The sequence below is a fragment of the Taudactylus pleione genome, unplaced genomic scaffold (assembly GCF_031769625.1).
Source record: "Taudactylus pleione unplaced genomic scaffold, aTauple2 ptg000154l, whole genome shotgun sequence".
NCBI classification, from domain to species: Eukaryota; Metazoa; Chordata; class Amphibia; order Anura; family Myobatrachidae; genus Taudactylus; species Taudactylus pleione.
Window position 1 is genome coordinate 33,760,268 of NW_028284556.1, and position 25,930 is coordinate 33,786,197.

Consider the following 25,930-nt stretch of genomic DNA (forward strand, 5'->3'; position numbering starts at 1 on the left):
TCCGCTAGCGCAATGGGGTCCAACGTGGCCCCTTCATATGCAAATTCATATATGTTTGCTATTGAACATGAAGTGTTTTTCTCTGATCCGATTATTGCTAAAAATATACTTGTATTTTTCCGGTATATTGATGACCTATTGATAGTGTGGGGAGGTAGTTTACAGGCATTCACAGATGTGATTGAGAAATATAATGAGCTACATAGACCAGTGAGATTCACGTACACCACAAGTCTCACGACGGTTAATTTTTTAGATATGACGATCACTAAGTGTGAGGGTAGATTGGTTCCTTCGCTATTCATTAAGGCCACTGATAGAAACAATGTTTTATTGGCCAGCAGTGCACACCCAGCACCGTTAAAAAATGCTTTGCCATTTTCACAGTTTTTACGCGCTTTGCGAATAGCCTAAGACTGTGAAGAAGGGATCAAACAGTTGGATAATATGATGACTAACTTTCTACAAAGAGGCTACTGGTTGTCTGATTTGGAACGAGCCAGACATAAAGCCTTGGCAATTCCGTCAGACAAACTTCTTGGTGGTTGTTCTACCTCCATTGACGTGAAGTCCAATAGGCACATTTGGGTCAATAATTTTAACAACATTAGCACCACTATCAACCGGCAAACCAAGTCTTTGTGGCCTATCATTAGTACTGACAAGCAATTACAACCATTTAACAATTCATCTCTGATGTCCTGTTATCACAGGGGTAAGAACCTCAGAGATATCTTAGTGTGAAATGACATCACACAGGTGGGCAAATCCAAGAAAAGTACTTTTTTGGGAAGCCCGAAATTGGGATGCCTTAAATTTTCCAATTGTACTACGTGTAGCTATTTACAGACAGGGCCATCATTTTTCCATCCATTTACAGGGGTCAAATACAATATACGTCACCATCTAACATGTACCAGCTCATTCATTGTTTATGCGATCACTTGCCCTTGTTCCAAAATGTATATAGGGAAGACCGAATGTACCCTTACAGTTCACATGGCGCAACACCGGTCGGCCATCAGGGCTGCCATTGCTACTGGCACTAGTGAGCAGCCAGTAGCCAGGCATTTCGCTGTCGCTAAACACAATATTCCGACTTTACTTTATCGCATTATCGATCATGTGCCTCCTTTATATAGAGGCGGAGATCGGGGCAAGAGATTGCTACAATGTGAAGCTAACTGGATAATGAGATTGGACACATTGTCCCCTCGTGGCCTAAATGAGACTATATGGTTACATTGTTTTGTATAAATTAGTCGCTTGGTATTCATTCAGTTTTCATTTACAGTCGGAAGATTTGCAGATTCAACAGTTAGAGCAGATGTGGCTCCATTTAATCGATGTATAACTATTGCATTTGTGGCATACAGGGAGCTGGTAAGGTTATGTTAAGGTTTACTGCAGATCGATAATTCAGTGTTGCTAAGAGTAACAGCCACTTGTTTAGTGGCTGGTTGCATCAACGTAGCAATGTTTATTGCATTAGATGCTGTTTTCCATATGTTATCTTTTGTATGTGTCGATTTATATGTATGTCTTATGCATTTTTGTCTGTGTTCATGTATAGATGAAGTCAGTATGTGTACATGGTGCTCACATCACTGTCACAGCATTTGCTGCGGGTATTATAAATGTTTGTCTGATATTTATTGCACTTGCTGGTGTAATCACTAGTTTTAGCTTAATAATGTGTTGCAGCATAGTGTGGGCACACACACTGTGTATTGTATTGTATTTTTTAGACCACAGTATCGTTTTTTATTATTGTGTATGCACATAACTCGGGGCTGATCATTACGTGACTTCCTGTGCGACTGCTGTCTGGCAGCGCACGTGAGGATCACCGGAGGTTTGGCCTGCATGGGGTGAGCTATTTAAGTTTGTTATTTGCCATTTCACTTTGTATTATAAGCTTGATAAAAGCGTTGATTAAAGGCGCTGAAACGACGCTGAACCCAGCTAGTTGTACTTAGCAGTTATTTATCCGGAGTGCCGCCGTTTGTTGGATTATATATACATAAAAAAAAAACAACAATGTGGGCAGCAGTATATATCACCAGGGCCCGGCACAGTGACAACAGACGCTGGCTGCTTGTCATTACACTACGCTGACTGCGCGGAACTCTGTCACTTAGTACATTGGCGTGGTGAGCAATCTCGGGACTTCACTGTAGTGGTAGGCAGCCAATCTGCTAGGCTGCCTCTCAAAAATATCACTCCATGCTGCCAGGCTGGCAAGTATGGACAGCCGCCTGGCAACTTCTATCACCTGGTGCACACAGAAGCAGGCCCCACAAACACCCCTGGTGGCCCTGTGTGCGGGTCCCTGCAGCGTGCAGCGGCCCGGAGCACCAGTCACCCGCACACTTACCGGAGGATGTCTTCACTCCGGGTGCAGGGGCCATCATCGTCACTTCAGTCTCCGTAATGCCACTGTCGCAGGCGCCAAAGAGGTCCATCTGCTTTTTATTGTCTGCAGCCAATCACTCATTTAAGGGGGAGCCAGGGATTGGCCGCAGCGGAGGGTGTCCCCGGGGACCCACCTATTCCGAAAAAGTGAGTCCCCGGTCCTGGATACTGGGTAAAATACGCGCTATAGTGCGTATTTGGAATCACTGCTCTACAGTAACTAATAAGTAAATAATGAATTACTTGTTGGCAGAATTGGTCACTGTACATTTTTTTGGTTGAATTTAATTATTCTTCTCAACAATTTAAGGACTTTTGGGGATATGTATCAGTCCTTGGAGAGAGATCGGCATATTCAATTAGCCGCAAGGTTTACGCCGGAGTCGCCGAGACCCCGCACGCGAGTCCCCGCAGTTGGACCTTACCTCGCAGCTCATTGAGGTGCGAGGTAAAATCTGTGTAAAAACCACCAAATCGTGTTTGCGCACAGGGAAAAAACCCAATGATTCCGCAGCTTACGTAGAATCTGTGTTTCCGCACGTTAGTCCCGATTTTCCGGCGCGGGGAAAAGGATAATTTATTGAATAGCTTTTCCCCACGCCGCAGGGATTTTTGGCGGCAGTTCGTTGCGGGGGAAACCCTGCGGCTAATTGAATATGCCCTAAAGTGGAGGAGTTGTCCAAAGCAACCAATGAGCTTCTGTCTGTCATTTATCTAGCGCAGTCTTTGAAATGACAGTTAACCACTTAACTGACAAATTTATTTTCCAAAAACCGCTCCGAAATTGTTGTTTTTTTATGATTGAATTAGGTCAAGAACAGCTTTTTAAAACTTATCTAACCAATTTAGTAAAAAAAAATAAAATTTTTTTTTAACGCTGTATACCATAAAAATAGCAATTTTATGTGGTAATGGCCATCGATAGAAACATCAATTGAGAACACAGCTGACGATGTTTCCTTAACATCGGTTGGGGGCTGACATCTACAGTATATACGTGTGTCTTTATATATATATATATATATATATATATATATATATATATATATACATACATACATACATACATACATACATACACACACACACACAGACATATAAACAAACATATACTGTACACACCTGCATATATACATTCCCCGTATGTATTAAGCAGCAGAATGCTGCTGCTTCGCGTCGCTAGGTAACGCCACCTTCAGGGGGCGTTACCCAATAGAAGCCTATGGGCTTCTTAGCGCGACGCTCGGGGCTGGGAGGGATCCGATCGGATCCCTCCCATGAGTCCCCGCGGCCCGCGTCCTTCTGCGCATGCGCAGAAGGACTTCTGAGTGTTCTACCCGGAAGTCCTTCTGCCCGGCAGCATCGCAAAGGACAGCTCTCATCGAGAGAGCTGTCCTTTGCGAAATCCTTGGTACATACCGCGGTAATGAACTGCGGTATGTACGCGAAGTCGGGGGGGATGTACCGCAACGGCGATGACGCCTTTAATACATCTCCCCCATAAACTTAAATGGACACCTTCACCAGATGTCCTATATAACCATAGGAACCAACCCTTAGTGATACACACACACACCTCTCAGTGTTAACCATCTGCTGTTTAAAGATCACTATATGAGTACCTCAATTTTCCATAGCGCTGTATATGACACAAATGGTTAGCACAACCCCTCCAGGTCCTAAACCTGAGAAAAACCTAAGAAAAACATAACCCAGTTGTGGTCAAAGCATAAGCGTTGAGCTAACCACTACATGTGTGGAATCTGGCTCACCTAATCACTAGGGGCTGCTCCAGTCTTCAGTACAGCGTCTGTTTAGTATCCCGCGTGCCCGTTCACCTTCTGGTGCATGCCGCTTGTTCTCCCTTGTCCCGCTTCCGGCTAATGAAGCCGTGAGACCGGAAGTGCGCGGTTGTGCTGTAGAGCACTTCCGCGCATCAGTGTGAGGCGCAAGCTTGTGTGAGTTACCAAGGTAACCACTTACAGAGGCCTGCTGGTGTCAAACTTAGAGTGTGTGCATATATATTGGCGCAACCAAACGTAAACAGGAGGATAAACGAATATATCCACAATGGAGTAAACTACAATAGTTACAATATAAACATACTATGGAAGCCTGGTACGTCCATATCTACATGCTAGTACACCATATGAAAGACAAAGCTAGTGCTGCATAACTGCAGCATAGCAAAACATCAGAAATAGAACACAATATACATATGTGACTGCAAAAATCTCATCTACAGAAAAACAATAATCAAATCTCAGTTAGTATATATAAATAGACATAGAGAAATAAATACGTGGATTGTACAAAGGGCTAAATAGCGAATGCCTGCTCTTTTGAGTGACATGAGGAGGCGTATGTGGGTGGTAACGGGAAGGTGCTTGAAAACGGAGAGTGGAGATCCGAACGCAGGCGTGCTTAAAGGTCAAAACGGGCGTTTTATGGGTGTGCATAATTAATACAGCAGCGTCATTGACCACGTCACTGGGTTATTTTATAGTCAGAACTGCTCGCAAGATTGCGGTAGGAAAAAACAACCACAAGAATAGCGAGCAGTTCATACGCTGGTCGATGTACTCGATTAATCTAATAAATAGCGGACATGACGTAGGATGCGAGCGGCCAGGGGGCGTAGTTATCCAAAAAACGACCGCAAGTTTTGTTCGCTCGTTCAGACCTAGAGGCGTGAACAGACCGCAAAGAGCGAACGGTTCATTTGAATAGCCACCCCTTTTTTCTGAACGAACGACCGCAAATAGCGTCCGGCTCTGAATGAGGTCCTTTGTCTCTTTGTTTTATCTGGTTTTCTTCCTTTAAGTTGTCATTTACAGCAAAAGGAGGAAGACTTTAAAAATAAGCTTAAAGCTTTATAGTGTTTTGGCATGCATATTTTCTATTTTTGCACAGTCAGTGGCTGAACTTAAACCCTGCCCCCAGACGTTAAATCTCCTCCAAGTGCCCTTCATAGAGGCAGGCAGTGCATCACAAGACCAGAAACATGCCAGATGAATACACTGCACCCTAGCCTGCAGGCCATGGTATTCTGTACTAGGGCTTTCCCCACTCTCAATGTACCTGTTGGCACCATTAAATATGTGAGTCTATAAATTTGTATTCATTATATTTGAATCTCTTACCTACAGTCAGGTGCATAAATATTGGGACATTGACAGAATTTTCATATTTTGGACTCTATTCACCACCACAATGGCTTTGAAATGAAAACAAGATGTGCTTTAACTGCAGACTTTCAGATTTAATTTGAGGGTAATTACATCCAAATCAGGTGAACGGTGTAGGAATTACAATGGTTTCTATATGTGCCTCACACTTTTTAAGGGGCCAAAAGTAATGGGACTATCAACTCAAAAACTATTTCATGGACAGGTGTGGGCTATTCCCTCGTTATTGCAGAGGGGAGGGAGAGGGTGACAGCGCTGAGATTGCGCTGTTGGTTTTTATATTCCCGGCGGCTGCTCTTTCCTCTCTGCAGCTGCCGGGTGTTGGTGCGGCGGGAGCCGGGCTGCCTGATCGATCAGGCACATGGGGATGTCTGAAGTGTGCAGAGGGATCTGGAGGTCCCTCTGAGATAGGCGGCTACTAGAAGATCATCTTCCAGCAGCCGCCCACTGATCTTTAATGACTGGTCGTATCAGATACGATTGTGCCAGGCAAGTGGTTAAAAGCTGATTGGTTGCTTTGCACAACTTCTCAAACTTTATCACTCTCCAAGGCTTGATACATCTCCACCTATTCCTGTGCACAGAAGACTATGGCAAAGTAATATATTATTTAATTATAATTACCCCATGCCACTGATGTCACCCATGATTACACTGCAATACTTACCCCATGCTGCTGTCTCCCACTACACTGCGATAATTACCAGTTAACACATGCAGCCATCACACATTACACGGAAATAGAATGAACCCATCCAGCTATCATAGTTTACACATACATATTATTCTGCTTTCTAATGACCTAAACTATTTGATTGTATGTATTGCATGTATTTAATTACCCTAATGTTGAATTTGTAATCTAGATGGAATACATGCAAATGTAAATTTGCAATTTATGAAGGAGTCAGACAGTAGTAAAATAGGGGAGTCTGAGATGAAAGTTTGGCACACCAACACCACCGCCCTGGTTTCTAACGGTTACATTTTCTGTAATATTGTAAGGTGTGTTTTCCTGGCATGGGTTTGTGCATAGTCATTCACTTAGAAGGCAAGGTCCGTGCTAATAGCTACTTAATGGTGCTGAGGTATCATTTTGACCCACCCCCTGTTGCAGTATTTATTTTGTTTGACAGAATGGATGTTTTCCAAGATGATCATTTCCCCATCCACAGAACACCTATGGTCACCCAATGGTTTACATAACATGTTTTTTTTTTTAGTCAGTGAGGTTTCACTTGAGTGATCATATTGTGGAAAAATTATGCTTTGTCCCTTCTTCTCATTTCCAGACATTGATAGAGTCATGTCATGGAGAATGGGCCTATCTCCTCATTAATTGACTCAAATTGTTTGTACACCGCTTGTATATGACATTGTATGCTGTCTTGTTCTATGCCCAACTATAGGTTATAGGCTTCTGTAGGTTCTGTCTGCAATGCTTTCCATGCCAAAAAGTCAGATGTGATATCCCAAAAATGTAGTAACTAGGTATTTAGGAAAAAAGGCCACAAATGATAGGTTGTAGTACAGTTATAGAAGAGTAAGTGAAACAAGTTTATTTTATGGAGGATTATAGGAGACAGTATGGAAGGCGTTAAAAAAATATGAAGTAATAAAAACATAACCTAAAACAAAGTAATACCCTTTAATAACAAAGTATTACCTGTACAACAGTACAAAATATCTTCTAAACATAGCAAGTGTTTGGTTCTTGTTTTGCTTGTTAAGAAGCAGTATGTAAGTAGATAATTTTAATTATGTTCTCTGTAACCCTGCACAGTTCAATTAATTTGCTGTCGGAACAAAAATAAAGTTTTAATACGTGGTGCTTTAGAACGCTATGTCAAAGTGTCTGAGACTATCATTTACGACCTCTTTACACTTATAAATTGAGGAAAATGTAGTGTGCACGTACAGTAATTGCCTTACTAATCAGAGACTATACAATGGGCAAAGTCAACACTGTCTCCACTATACTGACTTTAATTGCTTTCAGACTCAGTATAACATCATGATAATGTTTTTGTGGACAGCTACAATAGAATCTGCCATTTGGAACTAGATGTGCCGGATTAAAACCAAAAAGAATAATGCGTGCTATAGACAGTGATAACGCTGATCTTAATAGACCCTTTATCCTCCACAGCTCACATACAGCGGTCAGCCACCAGTTAACACAATGCATTTTACGGCCGGAGAATGATGGGAAACAACAAGACCTGTGTGTTTCTAAAACCACTCTGCCTTTATTTTGGACAGACATATTATTTTATAGCACTCAAATTAACATAGAGACAAAGAAATCTAGTCTGCACATGTGCAACAAATTTTCTTATCTACCTAATTAAAATATATATGAATATATTTAGCATATTCCAAGCATTACATACATAGTCAGTAGATGGCCGTATTGCCTAACTTATCAATAAACAAATATTAGTACTACTATCTATAGCTATAAATCTATGACCTCTCAAGGGATTTATTAGCGATGTTTAATCTTAGAGACAATACATTGTTGGTATAAGGCAGTCTCTATACAACATACACCATTGTTCTCAATAGGACCATATAATCTCTTATCTTTCCTGTCATATAACTCAGACTTGAATACAAAGGATGAATACACTCTATTATAGTCTAAATTGGCTAACATAAGTTATTTCTATATGAATACATTCCTAAGAGCTAGAATAGATAGATGAGGCCCTTCTCAGGCACAATGTCTCACACAGAATATCATTTCTTCTTAGCATTTGAACACAAAATGGAGTCATGCTCTAACATGATTCCTCACTTTATCAATTGTAAGTTACAGACATGAGATGAAATGGATATAGCCTCCCCACTTTCCTAGAGCAAACAAATATGTATGTGATATGCAAAATACATTGAGCAATATGGTTAAATAGACCCCATAATTAGGAAGTGCGGTCACTTTGAATTTAGTGCCGCCTTTGGAAGAAAAAATTAAAGGTCACTGCATATACAGTCAGGTGCATAAATATTGGGACATTGACAGAATTTTCATATTTTGGCCTCTATTCACCACCACAATGGCTTTGAAATGAAACAAACAAGATGTGCTTTAACTGCAGACTTTCAGATTTAATTTGAGGGTAATTACATCCAAATCAGGTGAACGGTGTAGGAATTACAACGGTTTCTATATGTGCCTCCCACTTTTTAAGGGGCCAAGAGTAATGGGACTATCAATTCAAAAGCTATTTCATGGACAGGTGTGGGCTAGTCCCTCGTTATTTCATTATCAATTAAGCAGGTAAAAGGTCTGGAGTTGATTCTAGGTGTGACATTTGCATTTGGAATCCGTTGCTGTCGACTCTCAATATGAGATCCAAAGAGCTGTCACTATCAGTGAAGCAAGCCATTATTAGGCTGAAAAATCAAAACAAACCCATCAGAGAGATGGCAAAAACATTAGGTATGGCCAAATCAACTGTTTGGAACATTCTTAAAAAGAAAGAACACACCGGAGAGCTCAACAACACCAAAAGACCCTGAAGACCACGGAAAACAACTTTGCTGGATGACAGAAGAATTATTTCCCTGGTGAAGAAAAACCCCTTCACAACAGTTGGCCAAATCAAGAACACTTTCCAGGAGGTAGGTGTATATGTGTCAAAGTCAACAATCAAGAGAAGACTTCACAAGAGTGAATATAGAGGGTTCACCACAAGATGCAAACCATTGGTGAGCCACAAAAACAGGAAGACCAGTTTAGAGTTTGCCAAACAACATCTAAAAAAGCCATTACAGTTCTGCAACAACATCCTATGGACAGATGAGACAAAGATCAACTTGAACCAAAGTGATGGGAAGAGAAGAGTATGGAGAAGGAAAGGAACTGCTCATGATCCAAAACATACCACCTCATCAGTGAAGCATGGTGGTAGTAGTGTCATGGCGTGGGCATGTATGGCTGCCAATGGAACTGATTCCCTTGTATTTATTGATGATGTGACTGCTGACAAAAGCAGCAGAATGAATTCTGAAGTGTTTCGGGCAATATTATATGCTCATATTCAGTCAAATGCTTCAGAACTCATTGGACCGCGCTTCACAGTGCAGATGGACAATGACCCGAAGCATACTGCAAAAGCAACCAAAGAGTTTTTATGGCTAAAAAGTGGAATGTTATGCAATGGCCAAGTCAATCCCCTGACCTGAATCCGATTGAGCATGCATTTCACTTGATGAAGACAAAACTGAAGGGAAAATGCCCCAAGAACAAGCAGGAACTGAAGACATTTGCAATAAAGGCCTGGCAGAGCATCACCAGGGATGAAACCCAGCGTCTGGTGATGTCTATGCGTTCCAGACTTCAGCTGTAATTGCCTGCAAAGGATTTGCAACAAAGTATTAAAAAGTGAAAGTTAGATTTAGGATTGTTTAGTTTGTCCCATTACTTTTGGCCCCTTAAAAAGTGGGAGGCATATATAGAAACCGTTGTAATTCCTACACCGTTCACCTGATTTGGATGTAATTACCCTCAAATTAAATCTGAAAGTCTGCAGTTAAATCACATTTTGTTTGTTTCATTTCAAAGCCATTGTGGTGAATAGAGGCCAAAATATGAAAATTCTGTCAATGTCCTAATATTTATGCACCTGACTGTAGGTAAGAGATTCAAATATAATGAATACAAATTTATAGACTCACATATTTAATGGTGCCAACAGGGACATTGAGAGTGGGGAAAGCCCTAGTACAGAATACCATGGCCTGCAGGCTAGGGTGCAGTGTATTCATCTGGCATGTTTCTGGTCTTGTGATGCACTGCCTGCCTCTATGAAGGGCACTTGGAGGAGATTTAACATCTGGGGGCAGGCAGGGTTTAAGTTCAGCCACTGACTGTGCAAAAATAGAAAATATGCAAGCCAAAACACTATAAAGCTCTAAGCTTATTTTTAAAGTCTTCCTCCTTTTGCTGTAAATGACAACTTAAAGGAAGAAAACCAGATAAAACAAAGAGACAAAGTTCAGTAAAATCAGTAATTTTAATCTGCAAACATAAAATCATAACATACTTATCTGGAGTCTTTAATGTGGAAATTCTTATTCAGTAATGATTAGCACGGATTCAGTATGATTTACCGCCGGCCGCATCACGGCAGCACTGAAAATCCCGATGGTCGAAAGGTAAGCACTCACTACTAGCCCCTAACCCTCCCTTAGGGGTGCCTAACCCTAACCTCCCCCCTAAATGCCCAACCCTAATCCCCCCTCTCAGTGACTAACCCTAACCCCCCTTCCCCTAGCCTAAATCTAACCTGTCGGGGGAGTGCCTAACCCTAAGACCCCCCTGGAGCTCTAAACCTAACCTCCCCCCCCTCCCTCCCATGGCTGTCTGCGCTCGTCTCCCGGCTTTCCTTCGATCGATAAGCCAGGTGTCTGGCTCTCGGCATAGGGAAAATGACAGGCATCGGGATTTTGACGCCTGTCATTTAACCCTTGCCGGGATTATACAGTTGGGAAGCCGGCGGTCGGGATTCCGTCCATTGGCTTCCCAACCGTTTCCCATTAGCACATGTAGTTGTTTTTCAGTCCAGAATGTGCTCCTAAAGGTGGGTGTCCACTTGCCGATTAAAATGAGCGATTTAACGATATTGTTATTGTTCAATCGCTCATTAATCGTGCACAAATCGGGCATGAAAATGTCGGAAACGACCAGCGATGCACGCTCCCTCTGGTCATTTCCGACATCAATCATCACCTGAACATGCTGGTCAATCAACAGATAAAAGATAACAACTTGGCTAACGACAGATAGACCATGTTCAGGGATGAGGGAGGGTGCCTACACTAAATGACATATCTTTCAGTGTAGGCACTGCAGGAGAAGAGGAACAACTGTATGATTACAATGTTATAATCGTATTTTCGTTCCACTATCTGCTCGTGCATACGCACCTTAATATGAGCCCCTATGCATTTCTTCCTCAGTAGGAACTTCCTCAGGGAGACTTTATTGAGCTAGCTAGATCAGTGCAGTATGCAATAGGATCCCTTGGATGGACCACAAAACCTTAAATTAAGATTAAAGCTTTTTATTTTCATTTATACTCCATTGAAAAATTTCTACATAGTGGCTATTTAAAAAATATACTACACTATTAGGACGCCCTCTCTGTATGCTATTAATTTATGAATCAAAAATTTCGTAACATCACTAACCAGTGGCAAACGCAGGATTTTTAGGGGGGGTGTTTACAAATCTCTCTCTATATACACACACACACACACACACACACACACACACACACACACACACACATATATACTGTACAAACGTGTGTGTATATATATATATATATATATATATATACTGTATATGTGAGATACACCCCCATTTTTAGTTATGTGTATCTGTATTGTGACTCTTGTGCAGTACCCCCAGTAGTTTTGTCCCATATGCAGCGCCCCCTAAAGTAGTGCCCGTTATGCATGGCCCCCTAAAGTAGTGCCCATTATGCATGGCCCCCTAAAGTAGTGCCCCTTATGCATAGCCTCCTAAAGTAGTGCCCCTTATGCATGGCCCCCTAAAGTAGTGTCCGTTATGCAGTGCCCGCGCCCAGTACTTACCTCACCATCACGCTGGCTCCCACTTCGCCGCTGCTTTGGCTGGATGGGCAGGCTCCTCACATCGCGCGGGTGATGTCATGACTTCACCTGTGCAGTGCATCACTGGGAACGCTGGCCTCTGAAGCGATCGGAGGCTTCTTTAGCCTCCGGTCGCTTCAGAGGCCAGTGTCCGCAGTGCGTGGAGCCGTAGAGGTCGGAGACGCAGCGCTGTCTCAGTCTCTGAAAAAAAAAATATTTGGTTCGTCTGGGGGGGGGTCTGGGTACTCAGAAACTCCCACTGCGTGCGCGGGTGCTAACATTTACTTTTATAGCGCCAGCATATTCCGTGGCACTTTAAATAGAACCTTGAAGCATTTATATATATATATTTATATTACACACACACTCCATGAGCTTCAGTAGGGAAGTCTAAATGCTTATGCGGCTATTTACGCAGTTCCAGAGCTCCTGTGTGCTATGTCGTCTTTTGCTGGGTGATGAAACCAGCCATTTACTGATGTTTCTATAGCATAAAAAAGCATATCTAAGTGTATGTATACTGTCTCAATTAAAATAGGCACTATGAACTATGAAAGTGCAGATGAGTGACATAATGTCCAATACTAGTAGCTCTATCGGTTCAGACAGACAATGACCACAAGTTTGGGTTTGTTTGACATCAGATGTGAATTTTAGTCTTCCTGCACCCTGCACCTGTCATCCGTGCAGTTCGTCTATCCTGCCTGGGGTGTTGCTCTCTGCTCTGATGCTTCTAGCACTCTCAGCTGATGCAACAAACTGCTGACATTAAGCAGTTTGTGTGCTAGATGCACCAGAGTAGAGAGCGACACCCCAGGCAGGAAAGAAGAACTGCACGGGGTTTAACAGGTGGAGGGTGCTAGAATGAACACTAAATGTGATCTGGTGTTCTTTTTCTGCTCATAGACGCATCTAATATGTCCAAAAGGTTATAGGTTGAGTCAAAATCTATTTGTGTAATATGTAGTAAAATTATATAGGAAAAAAAACATAATTCTAAAAGCAATGAGCAGTCTTCAAAAATACTTTAAAGCACTCCTTCTCCATGCTGCAAGTATTGTAAGTAATTTGTGGGGAATATAGCCCACCATTAATATATGGTTCTATAAACATTTGCTGCTTTGTCTCTTTTTTTTAAAAAAAAACGCAGTCATAATGTATAAAAGGTACAGGTACAATTGTTATTTCTTTTTCATGAAACGCTAAAATATGCCTTCCAACACCATGGCAATATCCAATATCCACTGATTATGTTGATTGATGGTTGACATAGGGCCTGATTCACTACCGATTGCAATAGTGATTATGCACGCAGTCTCACTGCGATAGTATGCTAATCCATTGCGATCTCTATGCCGCCGCAGCTCAACAGAAGGACGTGCACTTTACCTTACACACATCCGTAATGTTTAGCAAGACTGCAAAACCATTGGTACAATAGAGTACCATCACAGCCACTTGCACAAGCTCTGACCATTCTCAGGAATTGCTACCTTCATCGCACGCTATGAGTGCTCAGGCTGCATAGGGCATTGCAGCGGATAATATATGCACAACTATGCAACGGCGTTCAAACACAGTGGCACGCCTGTGTTTCTCCGACCATCCCCCATTACCACCCACAAACGGCACTTCCTGTCAATCACTCTGCGATGGGTCTGCGTAGTCACTGCGATCGCAATCTTGATTGCAGTGGCCGATTTGTGCACTGCGATGCATATGCATGCGCAGAACGCAACAATCGGCCGATTGCGTGCGTAATGGCAGTTGTGATCGGTAATGAATCAGACCCATACTTTGTGACCTTTCTTTTATTTTGTATTTATTTTTATACATTATTTTAGTATTAATGCATTATTCTGCATTTGATCTGAACACAATCTTAGCAAAAGTTACAAGTTGAAAAGATTTGGAAGTTTAGTTATATATGTTTTAGTAGTTGTACTCCTACAAAGAATGAAAATCTGCTGCACAGTTCTAGAAACATGTGGATTAATTTTCTTGTCAAAGACCATTAACAGGGAAAAGACCTTCAAAGAAAGACAGTTAGATAGAATGTAGTGAATGGGTGAGTGTGACAAGCACCTGGCATATTTTCTTTCACTAAATGCAGGGAGCATGAGCCGGTAGAGTTCCAAATCATCTGATTGCTATGATCATTTATATTTAATAATGCTATGTCTAAGTATAGCTGAAAATGCTGTGTGAAATGGCAATCTAAGGCTTTGCAGGGTTTAGAAACTTTATTCGTTCCTCAGTATGAACGATCACTGCCTTCACATCCAGTGAGAATTAATTTGCCTATACAAAATGCTGGAGTCATTTCAAAAACTAAGCCCTTTTGCAAACAATTCAATAATGGCTATTGAGATTCAGTAGCTTAGAATAACATTATTCTACAAGGATGAAAATAATTATGCAGTTCACCTGGATGGAAACAGCTGCGGGAGGCTCCCTATATGTCCTGCCTGTGCCCCACAGTAGTCATATTTTACTTTGTGACTTCAAAGAATGGTGATCTAACATTTCTGGAGATTTTTATTGTAATCGCATGTTCTGGCATGGTAACAACATATTTACTATCTCATTTACTCTGTCCTCTACCCTGACGGCATTTTAGAGAAACACTTGCGATCCATGATACTCAGAACTTTGTGCTTTCTTGGTAAGGTCTTTTTTACTATAATTTGGAGCACTAAAGTCTGCTAAGCTCATTTAAATATCACCTCTATCTTTTTTCATTTTCTGCTACAGTACTTTAGTGATAATTCTAGCACCATGCACCTGTCACAACCCGTGCAGTTTCTCTTTTCTGTCTGGGTTCTCACTCTCTGTTCTGGTGCTTCTAACACACACACTCTGTTCTGTAACCCAGCTGTTTGTTGCATCAACCAAGTGTGCTAGAAGCGCCAGAGCAGAGAGTGACACCCCAGACAGGAATGAGAAACTGCAAGGATTGGTGACAGGTGCAGGGTGCTAGAATGACCACCCTCTTGATTTGTCATTACATTTTGTGGCCCTGGGCTGCCAGATCTATCGCCCCTAGGGCCTATGCATGGTTGAGCATGTGGGGGTATGACTGGATGCCACCATTGTGAATACCAGGCCCTCGTTACATGCTGAATGGTTTGTGGCCATGCCATCTTGGCAATGGGTGGGGGTGTGTCTCCATTCCTTGAACGTTGTACTTTTTTCCCCCTCTCTGTAACCCTGTTAGTGCTGTTAAGTGATTATGTCACTGAGCAGCAGAATGTGTTTCTTTTCTAGTTTTTGATACTTTCAGGATTATGGATCATCAGGTAAAATATCCTACTGTGATAGAAGCACTGGAAAACTTCTGGATGGCATATATGTGTGTCCCAGATTCTTGACATATGTTTTGTGAAACCCCCAGGAAATGTCTGTGCTTGTTGTTGGAGTTTTGGGCTTGTAGAAAAAGCCGGATAATGGGTCCTGGGTGTGTGGATGTGAAAGTAAAGGGAGGGCTCCATCCACAGGGACGGTTTGGCTTTTTCGGCTTTCAGCCTGAGAGCAGGCTGATTAGTACCTGCAGCTTTGGGAGGCTCATATAAGATGTGTGAGGTTTGGTTCAGCGTCTCACACCTGGGGAGGGCAATCAGGCAGGCTTGTTCACAGACACTGTTATACTTCTTGTAAGTAATATGCACATGTCTATGTTTGTGGTTAGAGTAGTAGGCTCTACCACTTTTGAGAGAGGGAAGTTATTGTCTAAGTCAGGAATGGCCAACCTGTGGCTCTCCAGCTGTTGTAAAACTACAAGTCCCAGCATGTACTGCTTCAGTTTTGCTATTAGGGAATGCTAAAACTGTGGCAGGGCATGCTGGGATGTGTAGTTTCACAACAGCTAGAGAGCCACAGGTTGACAAGGCCTGGTATAAGTAGTTGCCAGACGGGCTAGGATTTATGTTCATGATTTATATTTTATTTCTGCACAATAAAAACTAGCTCCGGCTAGCTTGCAGGAAAACCCTGGACTGGTGTGCTTTTTCCTGGCTGCTGTGTGTTAGGAGGTGTCCAACTACCCCAGGAGAGTGACCTCCTACCCCGATCCTATTAAACTACATACACAAACTCTATAACATATTAGTATAGTATTTGGTGTTACTCTGTCTTCTGGCAAAATAGAAAAGAAATATTTTAGGAACACTGACTATTAATCATGGTGCATGCGCAGGTTTAAAAGCCTATCTTAATCCTGGACTTTCAAGTGTTGCAGCTGGGTTTCATGTTTACATTATTCAGTTTAATTGATATGTATTTTTGCTTTTTTCCAGAGCAAAGCTGTGTGTGCTGCAATTCTGAGCACGCTTGTTCTTGATGGAGAATCAGTCTACAGCTTGACAGCCAATCCAATATTCTTACTGCTGGCCAGAGTAATCCTTGTGAACCTCAGGAACAAACTTACAGCATTCCAGGTAAGACATTATCTGCGTCTCTTTACGTGCTCTGCATGGACAATCTGAGATCAGTTGTCTATTCAGGAGCTCATTCAGTCTGGCTAAGTTATCTTTGAACCAACACTTTACATTGTTTTTTTTCATTACTTTTTCTAAATAAAGGTTTAATTTGTGAATTTCATATGACCACAATTTGCATGCATTTTCTTATGTTTACGGTTCATTTGTATAATATGACATTGTTTTGCCTGTGTTTATCAACAAAACTAAATAGTTTTTTATTTGCGTAATCTGAAGCATCTGGTTTATGCCTCATTTTTCAGCAACATACAGCAGCTATAATCTCAGAGCAGTGCCTCTCGGGGATGAGGAGTGAAGGGTAACCTAGGCACATAATAGCTAAAAAATGGTGCAACCACCCATCCCCCCTAAAAAACAAAACCATATAGTCATTTAGTACAGATGACAATCTCTAATTTGACCTCCGCACCATCCAATAGTGGTGGCCGGTGACATTTTGCTTCCGTTTTTGATTATCCCTTCTACTTATAAACAAGTAGGTGCACAATATACATGACATGCAAAACAACATAAATTAAAGGCTGGGACCATTTTCTGGGCGTGCCCTAGTGAACCTCTGCAAAAGCCTGAGAGGCCCTGGCGTCTTAAGGTGGCCATACATCAGAGACCGGATTATGCGATGGGAAGTGCCGGCGTTTTTGGGTGGAAACGCCGACCTCCCACCATCGATGTTCTGCGATCAGTCGCTGGATCGCAGACATTTTCCATGTTAAATGGCGGTGATTTGACGATCGCGATCATTTTTTGATCGCGATCGTAAAATCGAGAAAATCCAACATGTTTGATTTCTGCGATCCCGTGATGCCGGATTGTAGCATCACGGGATCGCGGCAATCCATCGCTGATGGATGGGCCCCATAACATTCTGAGACAGCATAAGGTTGCTCAGATTGCTCAGATGTTCTATGTGTGGCTGATCTTCCTAATGTTTCATCGTTTGTATGCAAGTCATTAGCAAGCCCACTGCCACCCTTGTGTTCAATCTAATAGACAAATTGTGTATTTTCTTCCACCTTCAGACTAATGTAGGGATGAAGATGAAATTCAGCACCTCCAGTCACCATATATTATGATACCCTTATTAGACAGAGGATTTGTTAGTGCGTATCACAGGTTCTTTTCACTCCTCAGGTATCACAGCCATTTGACTAATTGAGACAGCAGTTATCCCCAGTATAAGACCATATAAAAAGAATCTGAAAAAGTATCCTTGTGTAATATAGTCAAACAGGATTTATTTATTTTATTTTTTTAAATAAAGATTTATTCCTACGTTTCATCTATTCAGTGGGTGCAAACTAAAATCTGCATAAACTCTAATTGAGATCCACGTTAACTTAATGGGGATTTCCTAATTGAATAGCATAAAGTCACAGCTAATTAAATTTGGTGCCTTACAATTGATCACATGCACTTTATTCTAGTGAAGCTATAGCACTTTCAACAATCCATTCTGATTGAGCTTACACAGTTATACTAATATTAATGGTTCGGCTGTGATGTGATAAAATAAAAGTTTTTGTGTCAGCACCTACGATACAACTGAGACAATTTCAACAATTTTCTCCATCCTATTGATAACCTAAGATATATTGGTTCTATCTACTCACATTATGGCTGCTGGTCTCACTGCTGCTATTTATCAGTAAGAGGACAGATTATTTTATTAGTCTGTTGTGACTATTCTAGGTAGCAGTATGTGCATGTCACCTTTTTATTTTATTGGTTATCCAAAACACGTGATAGCCGATAGCCAATAAGATGCAGTTTTTTGAGGTCAACATATCCGAGTAAAACCGAACCTGCACATCTCTAATACACAGTATATGTGTGTGTGTGTATATATATATATAAATATATATATATATATATATATATAAAAACAGGCTGTGATTGTGCTGACCTAGAACATTAAATATAGTTTCCAGCCACTAATATATTCATGTTCGATAAGTGACATCCATGCATTCCCCAAGTGTTCATAAGCAGTACCAATTTTTCAGCTTTCTAGCATTGTAGCATGATAAGTTGAGTGTTAATGGGTGTTGCCACATGAATTACACAGGAAGGATTTAGCGCAGCCCATTAAACAAGGGAGCAAAAAGATGTCTTGCTTTTACTTAAAGAGAAAAAGAAATACATTTCGCAAAGACCAAGAGAGCATCAAATGAGTCTGGTTCTTCGAGATGAAAGATTAAAGATTTCCATTTGCATTCATCTGTTCACGCACCAACCGTTTGGGATCAAACAGCTGAGTAATGGCCTTTATTTAATGTGAAAAAATATCTGCTTGCCAAGGTGTTAAAGTCCCACATGAGCAGGGCGATTTCTAGATTTAGAATGCCACTATTAGAGGCGCCTATGTTTGAAAGGAGGCCATGAATTGATATGTGCAGCAGCTGATAAAAATACATTTTCTGGTCTGTATATCAATGTACTTTTGTTGCAAGCTTTTGACAGATCTCTCCAGAGAAGGCAGTAAAAGACGAATAAATAAGGAGCACGGATAAGCCGTCAAACATTTATAAAGTGATTTTCTTAAGGAAACTTATTGTAAAAGAAATCCTTTTTAAAGCCAATTTCTGTGCTATTTTGCAATTAAAATAATGTGCAATGATACAATTTGATTTAAATGTTTTAATCAGTTTTTCTTTATTTAAATACTACCTTTACTATAGGTGCTAACTCAGGGCCTTATAGCGTGCACTGCTGAACGCAGATTCCCATTATCGGGAATCTGCGCAAACGCCTGGCCCATTCTGCGCATGTGCAGAACAGGTTTGCAATCCCGCACGCAGACTGTCAGTGATTGACAATCTGCTGCCATTTGTGAGTGGCGAGGGGGCGGTGATGGCCTCCGTTTCCAGAAACTGAGTCGCGTCGCCGCCGTTGGAGGGGAAGGAAGACACCAGGACGGAGATTTCCTGGCCTCTTCCTCTCCTCTGTGGCGGACGGCTTGCGTGACTGCATGGGTCACCTTAGCCGTACGATGTTCCCCCAGAGTATCCGATGCTGCGTTGGCCAACGCAGCTTGGGTAAGTAATGCAGCAGGAGGCGTGATGCCTCCTGCTGCATTACCATATCTTCAAGGATCGCAATTGCAAAGGTGCCTGCATGCATACATCATATCTATAGCCTGCGTGCAGCTTTGCAATTGCGATCCTTGCAGAATCAGGCCCTCATACTTAGTTGAATGTATATGGACTAGAGGGTTCTTACATGTTTATTGGATCAAACATGCACACAAGGTTTTAAGTATTGAACACTGGTGGGCAGCTGGACAACTTTTATTGTTATATCTCTAAGCTGCTTTGATCAAATATCACATATTACTGTTCAGATGTAAAATAACGCTACATGTTGTGTGTTAATTGTAGTAAAGACACTGTATCCTCACAAATTTGCTTTACATAATTATCACTAGGACTAGGGAACATGGTTGAGATCATCGTATGAAACTATGAGGAAATGTAGGGAGTGCATATCATAACAAGTTATTTGCTTTTTTATTTATTTGTTAACAGTTATTTATATAGCTCACTAATTCCACAGTGCTTTACAGAGAATATTTAGTAATTCACATCAGTCCCTGCCCAGTGTAGCTAACAATCTATATTCCTCACCACATGTACACATGAGCCATTAACCAACCAGGATGTTTTTGGAGTGAGGGAGGAAACCTGAATACCTTCAGAAAACCCACATAACCATAGATCTGTGTCACACCTATTTGTCTTCCCCTCCCCTTTATAATGTAAGCTCTTACGAGAAGGGCCCTCTCCCCTCTTGTGCTTCTCCTTACTTTACTTTCATCTACTTCTTACCCACCACCAGGGCACCTAACACTTGGTTGCATATCTAGGTGTCATGGTCACTTATGTAGCAATGTATATTATCCATGTCCTTGTCCTATATTGTATTGTGCTGTAAGCAGGGCCGGTGCAAGGCGCCCTAGGCATTTCTTCAGCCTTACGTGCCCGCCCCAATAGCTACACAAGCCCTTATGCAGTGCCCCCAGTAGTAACACTCCCTATGCAGTGCCCCCAGTAGTGGTACCCCCATGCAGTGCCCACAATATAGTGCCCCTTATACAGTGTCCCCAGTAGTAGTCCCCTACCTATGCAGTGCCCCTTATATAGTGCCCCCAGTAGTAACACTCCCTATGCAGTGCCCCCAGTAGTGGTACCCCCATGCAGTGCCCCCAATATAGTGCCCCTTATACAGTGTCCCCAGTAGTAGTCCCCTACCTATGCAGTGCCCCTTATATAGTGCCCCCAGTAGTAACACTCCCTACGCAGTGCCCCCAGTAGTGGTCCCCCTGATGCAGTGCTCACAGTAGTAGTAGTCCCCCCCCAGCAGTGCCCCCAGTAGTAATCTCCCCAGTAGCAGCCGTGCCCCAGCAGTAATCCCTCCCTATGCAGTGCCCCCAGTAGTAGTAGTGCCCCCAGTAGCAGTGCCCCTAGTAGTAGCCCCCACAGCAGTAATCCCCCCCTATGTAGTGCCCCAAGTAGTAGTCCACCCAGCAGTGCCTCCAGTGGCAGTCCCCCCCCAGCAGTGCTCCCAGTAGCAGTCCCCCCCCCCCCCCATCAGTACCCCTACTAGTAATCCCCCTCTATGCAGTGTCCCCCAGTAGTGGTCCCACCAGTGTGCAGTGCCCCTAGTAGTACCCCCAGTAGTAATCCCCCTCTATGCAGTGTCCCTATAGTGGTACCACCAGCAGTAGTCCCCCCAGTGCCCCACCCCCCCTTCCCAGCCAGACACACACGAAAAATACAAAAACCTCCACTTACCTTAATACCCGCTTCGGCATCTGCTCCTCTGTCCGGCGTCCTCCCAGGGCGGCCCGCTCTGCATGATGGGAGAGTCGTCATGACGTCTCTCCCATCACCCACTGCGGGAGCCGGATGATGGAGCTCATGAGTGAGCTCCTGCCCGGCTCTGGCAGTGGGGCGCAGCAGCCGTTGAGAGTTTCTGACTCTCATCGGCTACTAATACAGACGCACAGCTGCCGGCGGCTGTGTGTTTGTTATACTAGCAGTGTAGTGCGGACTGCACTTATGTGCGGTCCACACTACTGCCCTGCAGTGGCCGGCGCTCTTAGGCAGCTGCCTAAGTTTGCCTAGTGGCAGCGCCGGCCCTGACTGTAAGTCGCTTGTCAAATTATTTGTTTCTGTACTTTGTAAGGCGCTGCGGAACACTTGTGGCTCCATATAAATAAAGGATAATAATAGTGCCTTGATGGTAATCTAAACCAGGACCTCCGTGCTGTGAGGCAGCAAGCTACTTATTGCTATGATGTTGCCCATAATTCTTTGCCTACATTTTCATATTATCAGGCCTCAGGTTTGACCATGGTAAAACTGTCACCATTTGCTCCCATATGGTATCGCACATCTTTTTTGCCACTAGGTGATGCCCGCAAGTTATTGGGCTGTGTGGCTTCTAGATCTTGAATAAGCCTGAGAGCAGTCCTATAGGAAAGAGATCAAATATACTGAAATGGAAGAGAATCCATGGCTACAGAACCTAGTGGCAAGCTCCACAAGCCGTCGGCACCGCCATATAAACTAGGAAAAATTCCTTATTTTAAAACATATATTTTAATGGTTATCTTAAGCTGGGTACAGAGACGATTTTTTAAACGATTTGTTGATTTCCATCGGATCGGAACAATAAATCGTGCAGTGTGTACGCACTATACATTCTCCCCCGGTGTCATCCGTCGCATCTTCAGATCTGCCATACGTGCTGCTCAATCTGAAGATATCGTCAACGATTTTTCACAAATTGTGCAGTGTGTACGCACTACCGGACGACCAGGAGATATGTTAACGTTATATCGGTAACAATGAAACGCCCAAACGGTGCAGGATGTATTGTTTGGTCGTTTGAAGGATTGCACAGCGTGTACGCACTATATTGTTTGTTCTAGGGACAATCATCGCGTTTTTTGCACATTGTCTAATGTGTACCCAGCCTTGGGTCTGTCTTCATGTTTGCCCTTGTTCACCACCTCATATCAAGATACTTCTATATGTATGTTTACAACATGTTAAAGTTAGGGTGCAGTGTATATGTGCGCTATTTCAAAAGCTTAGCAGGTATCTAGCAATGTATTCACTTTTGCTGGCTCGCAATGAGGTGACCAGAGAAGACGAAGAATATAATACTGTAACATGAAATGATGAACATGATTGGTGTTCACCAGTGTATGATATTTGTGGTCTAAAATTCTACTCTGTACTCTGTCTTAGTATAGCAGGTTATAAAGGTTTGTTTCTTCATCTCTGTTAAAACCTGGGTCAGGGTTTTTCATTAGCCCACAGATTAGTTGACTACACCCCTGCTACGGAGTAAGAGGCCCCAGGCAGACAAGAGAAATGGAGGGACTGTGATCTTACAAATATTTATGGTCTTCTGACATGTGGATGTCCACATGTGCCTACTAAACTACATGATCCCCAAAGGGCGAGCAATAAAATGAGTCTCAGCAGCATTTCAGGATAGGCTTGATAGGCCGTCATATTAAAGTCCAGCCGCTTGTCACTTACAGCTGCTCACCCCTGATTAATAACATTGCAGCCTGTGATATGCTTGTGCTGTGACCAAGCTCTCATGTGTGCTGACCTGCTTTAAGTAAGGTATGTCATCTTGTAATTTTGTGATTTTCACTTCAAACCAAAACCTCTCTGCCTGCTGCCCTTGGAATACTCCAGTAGAATACAAATTATAGTAGGCTCACATTGAGAATTTTATACTGCTTTAATTTTCTGCTCATGACTATGTGGCCTTAGGCTAGTCGAAAAAATAATAAAAGAAAACGAATATTCCAAAGAATACGAAGGATGCCTTGCTGTTTAAAGTGTAAATTGCACTGTGGCAATGTTGGTCTTTGTAGAATGCGATAGAATTCCTAAAGTTTTGATTTTCTATTTAAATGAGGTAGAGAGTGAAAAGGGAGATTTTAGTTCAGCATAATGCATGAATTTGCTTATTAAACCGGACCACATGGGAAAATGTATTATACGTTGGCTATAGTCGCTTGATATGGTTTTACGTCATATCAGCACGGTGTTCTGTAGCAGTGATTTCTGTGTGCTTTTATTCCATTTCGAAAATAGCTCCCGGTATTTTTCATTAATATTTGTGTGGTAGTGGCCTATTCTTGTATGCGCGTGTGTTTGTGTCAGAGATGTTTAACCACTTCATGACCAAGCTTGTTTAGCCCTCATGTATATATACATACACAATATATATTTGTATATATTTATAATGTATGTGTGTATATATATATATATATATATATATATATATAATTATATTAATTAACAATTACTCATATGGCACCAGCATAGTCTGTTGCGCTTTTGAAAATAATTTTTATTGGAAATATTCAGAGACAAAGCAATGCAATATTACATTAACATGTTCAATAATTTGTTCATCAAAAATATTTCATATCATTTGTCTTGGGAGAAATGTGGCGATTTGCGATTATGCCGGCATAACAAATAACTATTATATACCTTGGATTTCATCCATTTAATCTTTTTATTTATACTGTATGTTCAGTGACTTTGATTGTGCCGGATTGTTCTCAACTGATTACAGCAGATCCATATCTAAATACAAGCATTCAAGACAATATTCTGACATACAGTACAGGCTTTTTTTATAAAATCCTCGGATCATTTGTAAGACTTTATTTTTACTTTTTTATTTTTTCATTTTAAAAATTAATTCCTGTCATTGTTTTATTATGAGTTGCATGTGTGTATATATATATAATATATTTAGGTAAGTAAATTCATTTATTATAGCATTCTGTAGAATTGGTAGTGTTGGCGCAGCCATCTTTTGTTTTACTTTAAAAATTTTTTTTTTCCTAATTTATCATTAGAGGGAGGGGGGTCCAAGGGGTTCTGAACCAAGTCCACATATTTTTAAACAAAAATAGGGATTTTCTACAACTTTTCAACTGCCCTAAGATGGTGAAAACAGTTTGCCGGTTTTTGTCTATAGAGTTTTTGCACATGTGAAAACTTCAGCAGTAGGATTGCACGATATTCATTTTTGTGAAAAAAGTTTTTGCGGGTAAATTGAATTCAGCCCTATATATTCTCACATGCAATTTAATTTTGCCAGGGGAAGCACATAGCATTCACTTAGTGCTATGCTAATGGTTCAACCGTACTCCAAATCAAGCATGCTTACTATTTCCTGTCTGTTTAAAAACAGAGTTGTTTGGGGGCAATCCTTTTGTGGCCAAACTCCTAATCATCACTCGGATCCATTGTCATTACTGAAGCATAAAACTCAAGTGGCTGCCTTCTTTGCGGGCAGGTTGACAGCTCACCTTAAAAGAGGCTGCGCTAATGAGAAAAATGTATCTTCCGCAAAATGAAAAAATGCCTGTTGCCCTACAGTAGAGGAGCACGGCATTACTTCAAATTGCATAGTATTGGTGGAGCAGGACAAGTTTTGGGAGTATCCTAAATGTGGGAATGTTGTGAGGTATTTGTTTACGGTTTCAGCCCTGACAAGATACTCAGATTTATCTAAGGTATAGAAAGTTATGAGCCAGAGTAATGGCAACTGATATTGATGTATCATTCGGATGTGTGGGGATGTACATTGATGGAGTAAAATTGCTCCTTTAACATTATTTAGTATTTTTTTCTGAAGAAAAATAAGGCATTATATTACTAATTATAGAATGTTAATATGTATATACTCTTATCTCCTGTTTATAGCATAGTACTGTATAGTGGTTTACAAAATAGGGTGCCATGGGTTGGTGTTCCAGGACCATATATTATTTGTGGTAAATTTGATAGGCCAAACCAGTGCTTGTGGCTGGCAGTAATGTGTGACAAACCGAAGCGCATCCCTGGTCACCACCACACAACTGAACCTAAGGGTAACTGGTAAGGACAACTTTCTTCATTAAATATTTTTTTTCTGAACTTCTTCATAAGAAACATTAGGCCTAGGGGTGCCATGACAAAAATGCTGATACTCTAGGGTGCCAAGATTCAGGAAAGTTTGGGAGCCACAGGCATAATATATGAGTGTGATATAACGCCACAAACCTGTCTCACAAGAGTTGATATGTTGTTTGCAGGAGAAGTCACTTTGGTAGGCTTCGCAGGCATAAACACTTTTAACCAAGCCGTTTCTATGAGTGGTAAATACTGTGGCTTT

General features: G+C 41.8%; 1 protein-coding gene across 6 annotated transcripts in view; it reads left to right on the forward strand.

Annotated features, from left to right (window-relative positions):
- Positions 1-25,930, forward strand: part of TTC27 (tetratricopeptide repeat domain 27) — a 676,116-nt gene that overhangs the window by 238,130 nt on the left and 412,056 nt on the right. For all 6 annotated transcript variants that reach the window (XM_088474427.1, XM_088474426.1, XM_088474429.1 and 3 more), the window contains one exon: positions 16,523-16,663. In XM_088474427.1, coding sequence (XP_088330553.1) covers positions 16,523-16,663 — 141 coding nt within the window. The remainder of the gene's footprint in view (positions 1-16,522; positions 16,664-25,930) is intronic.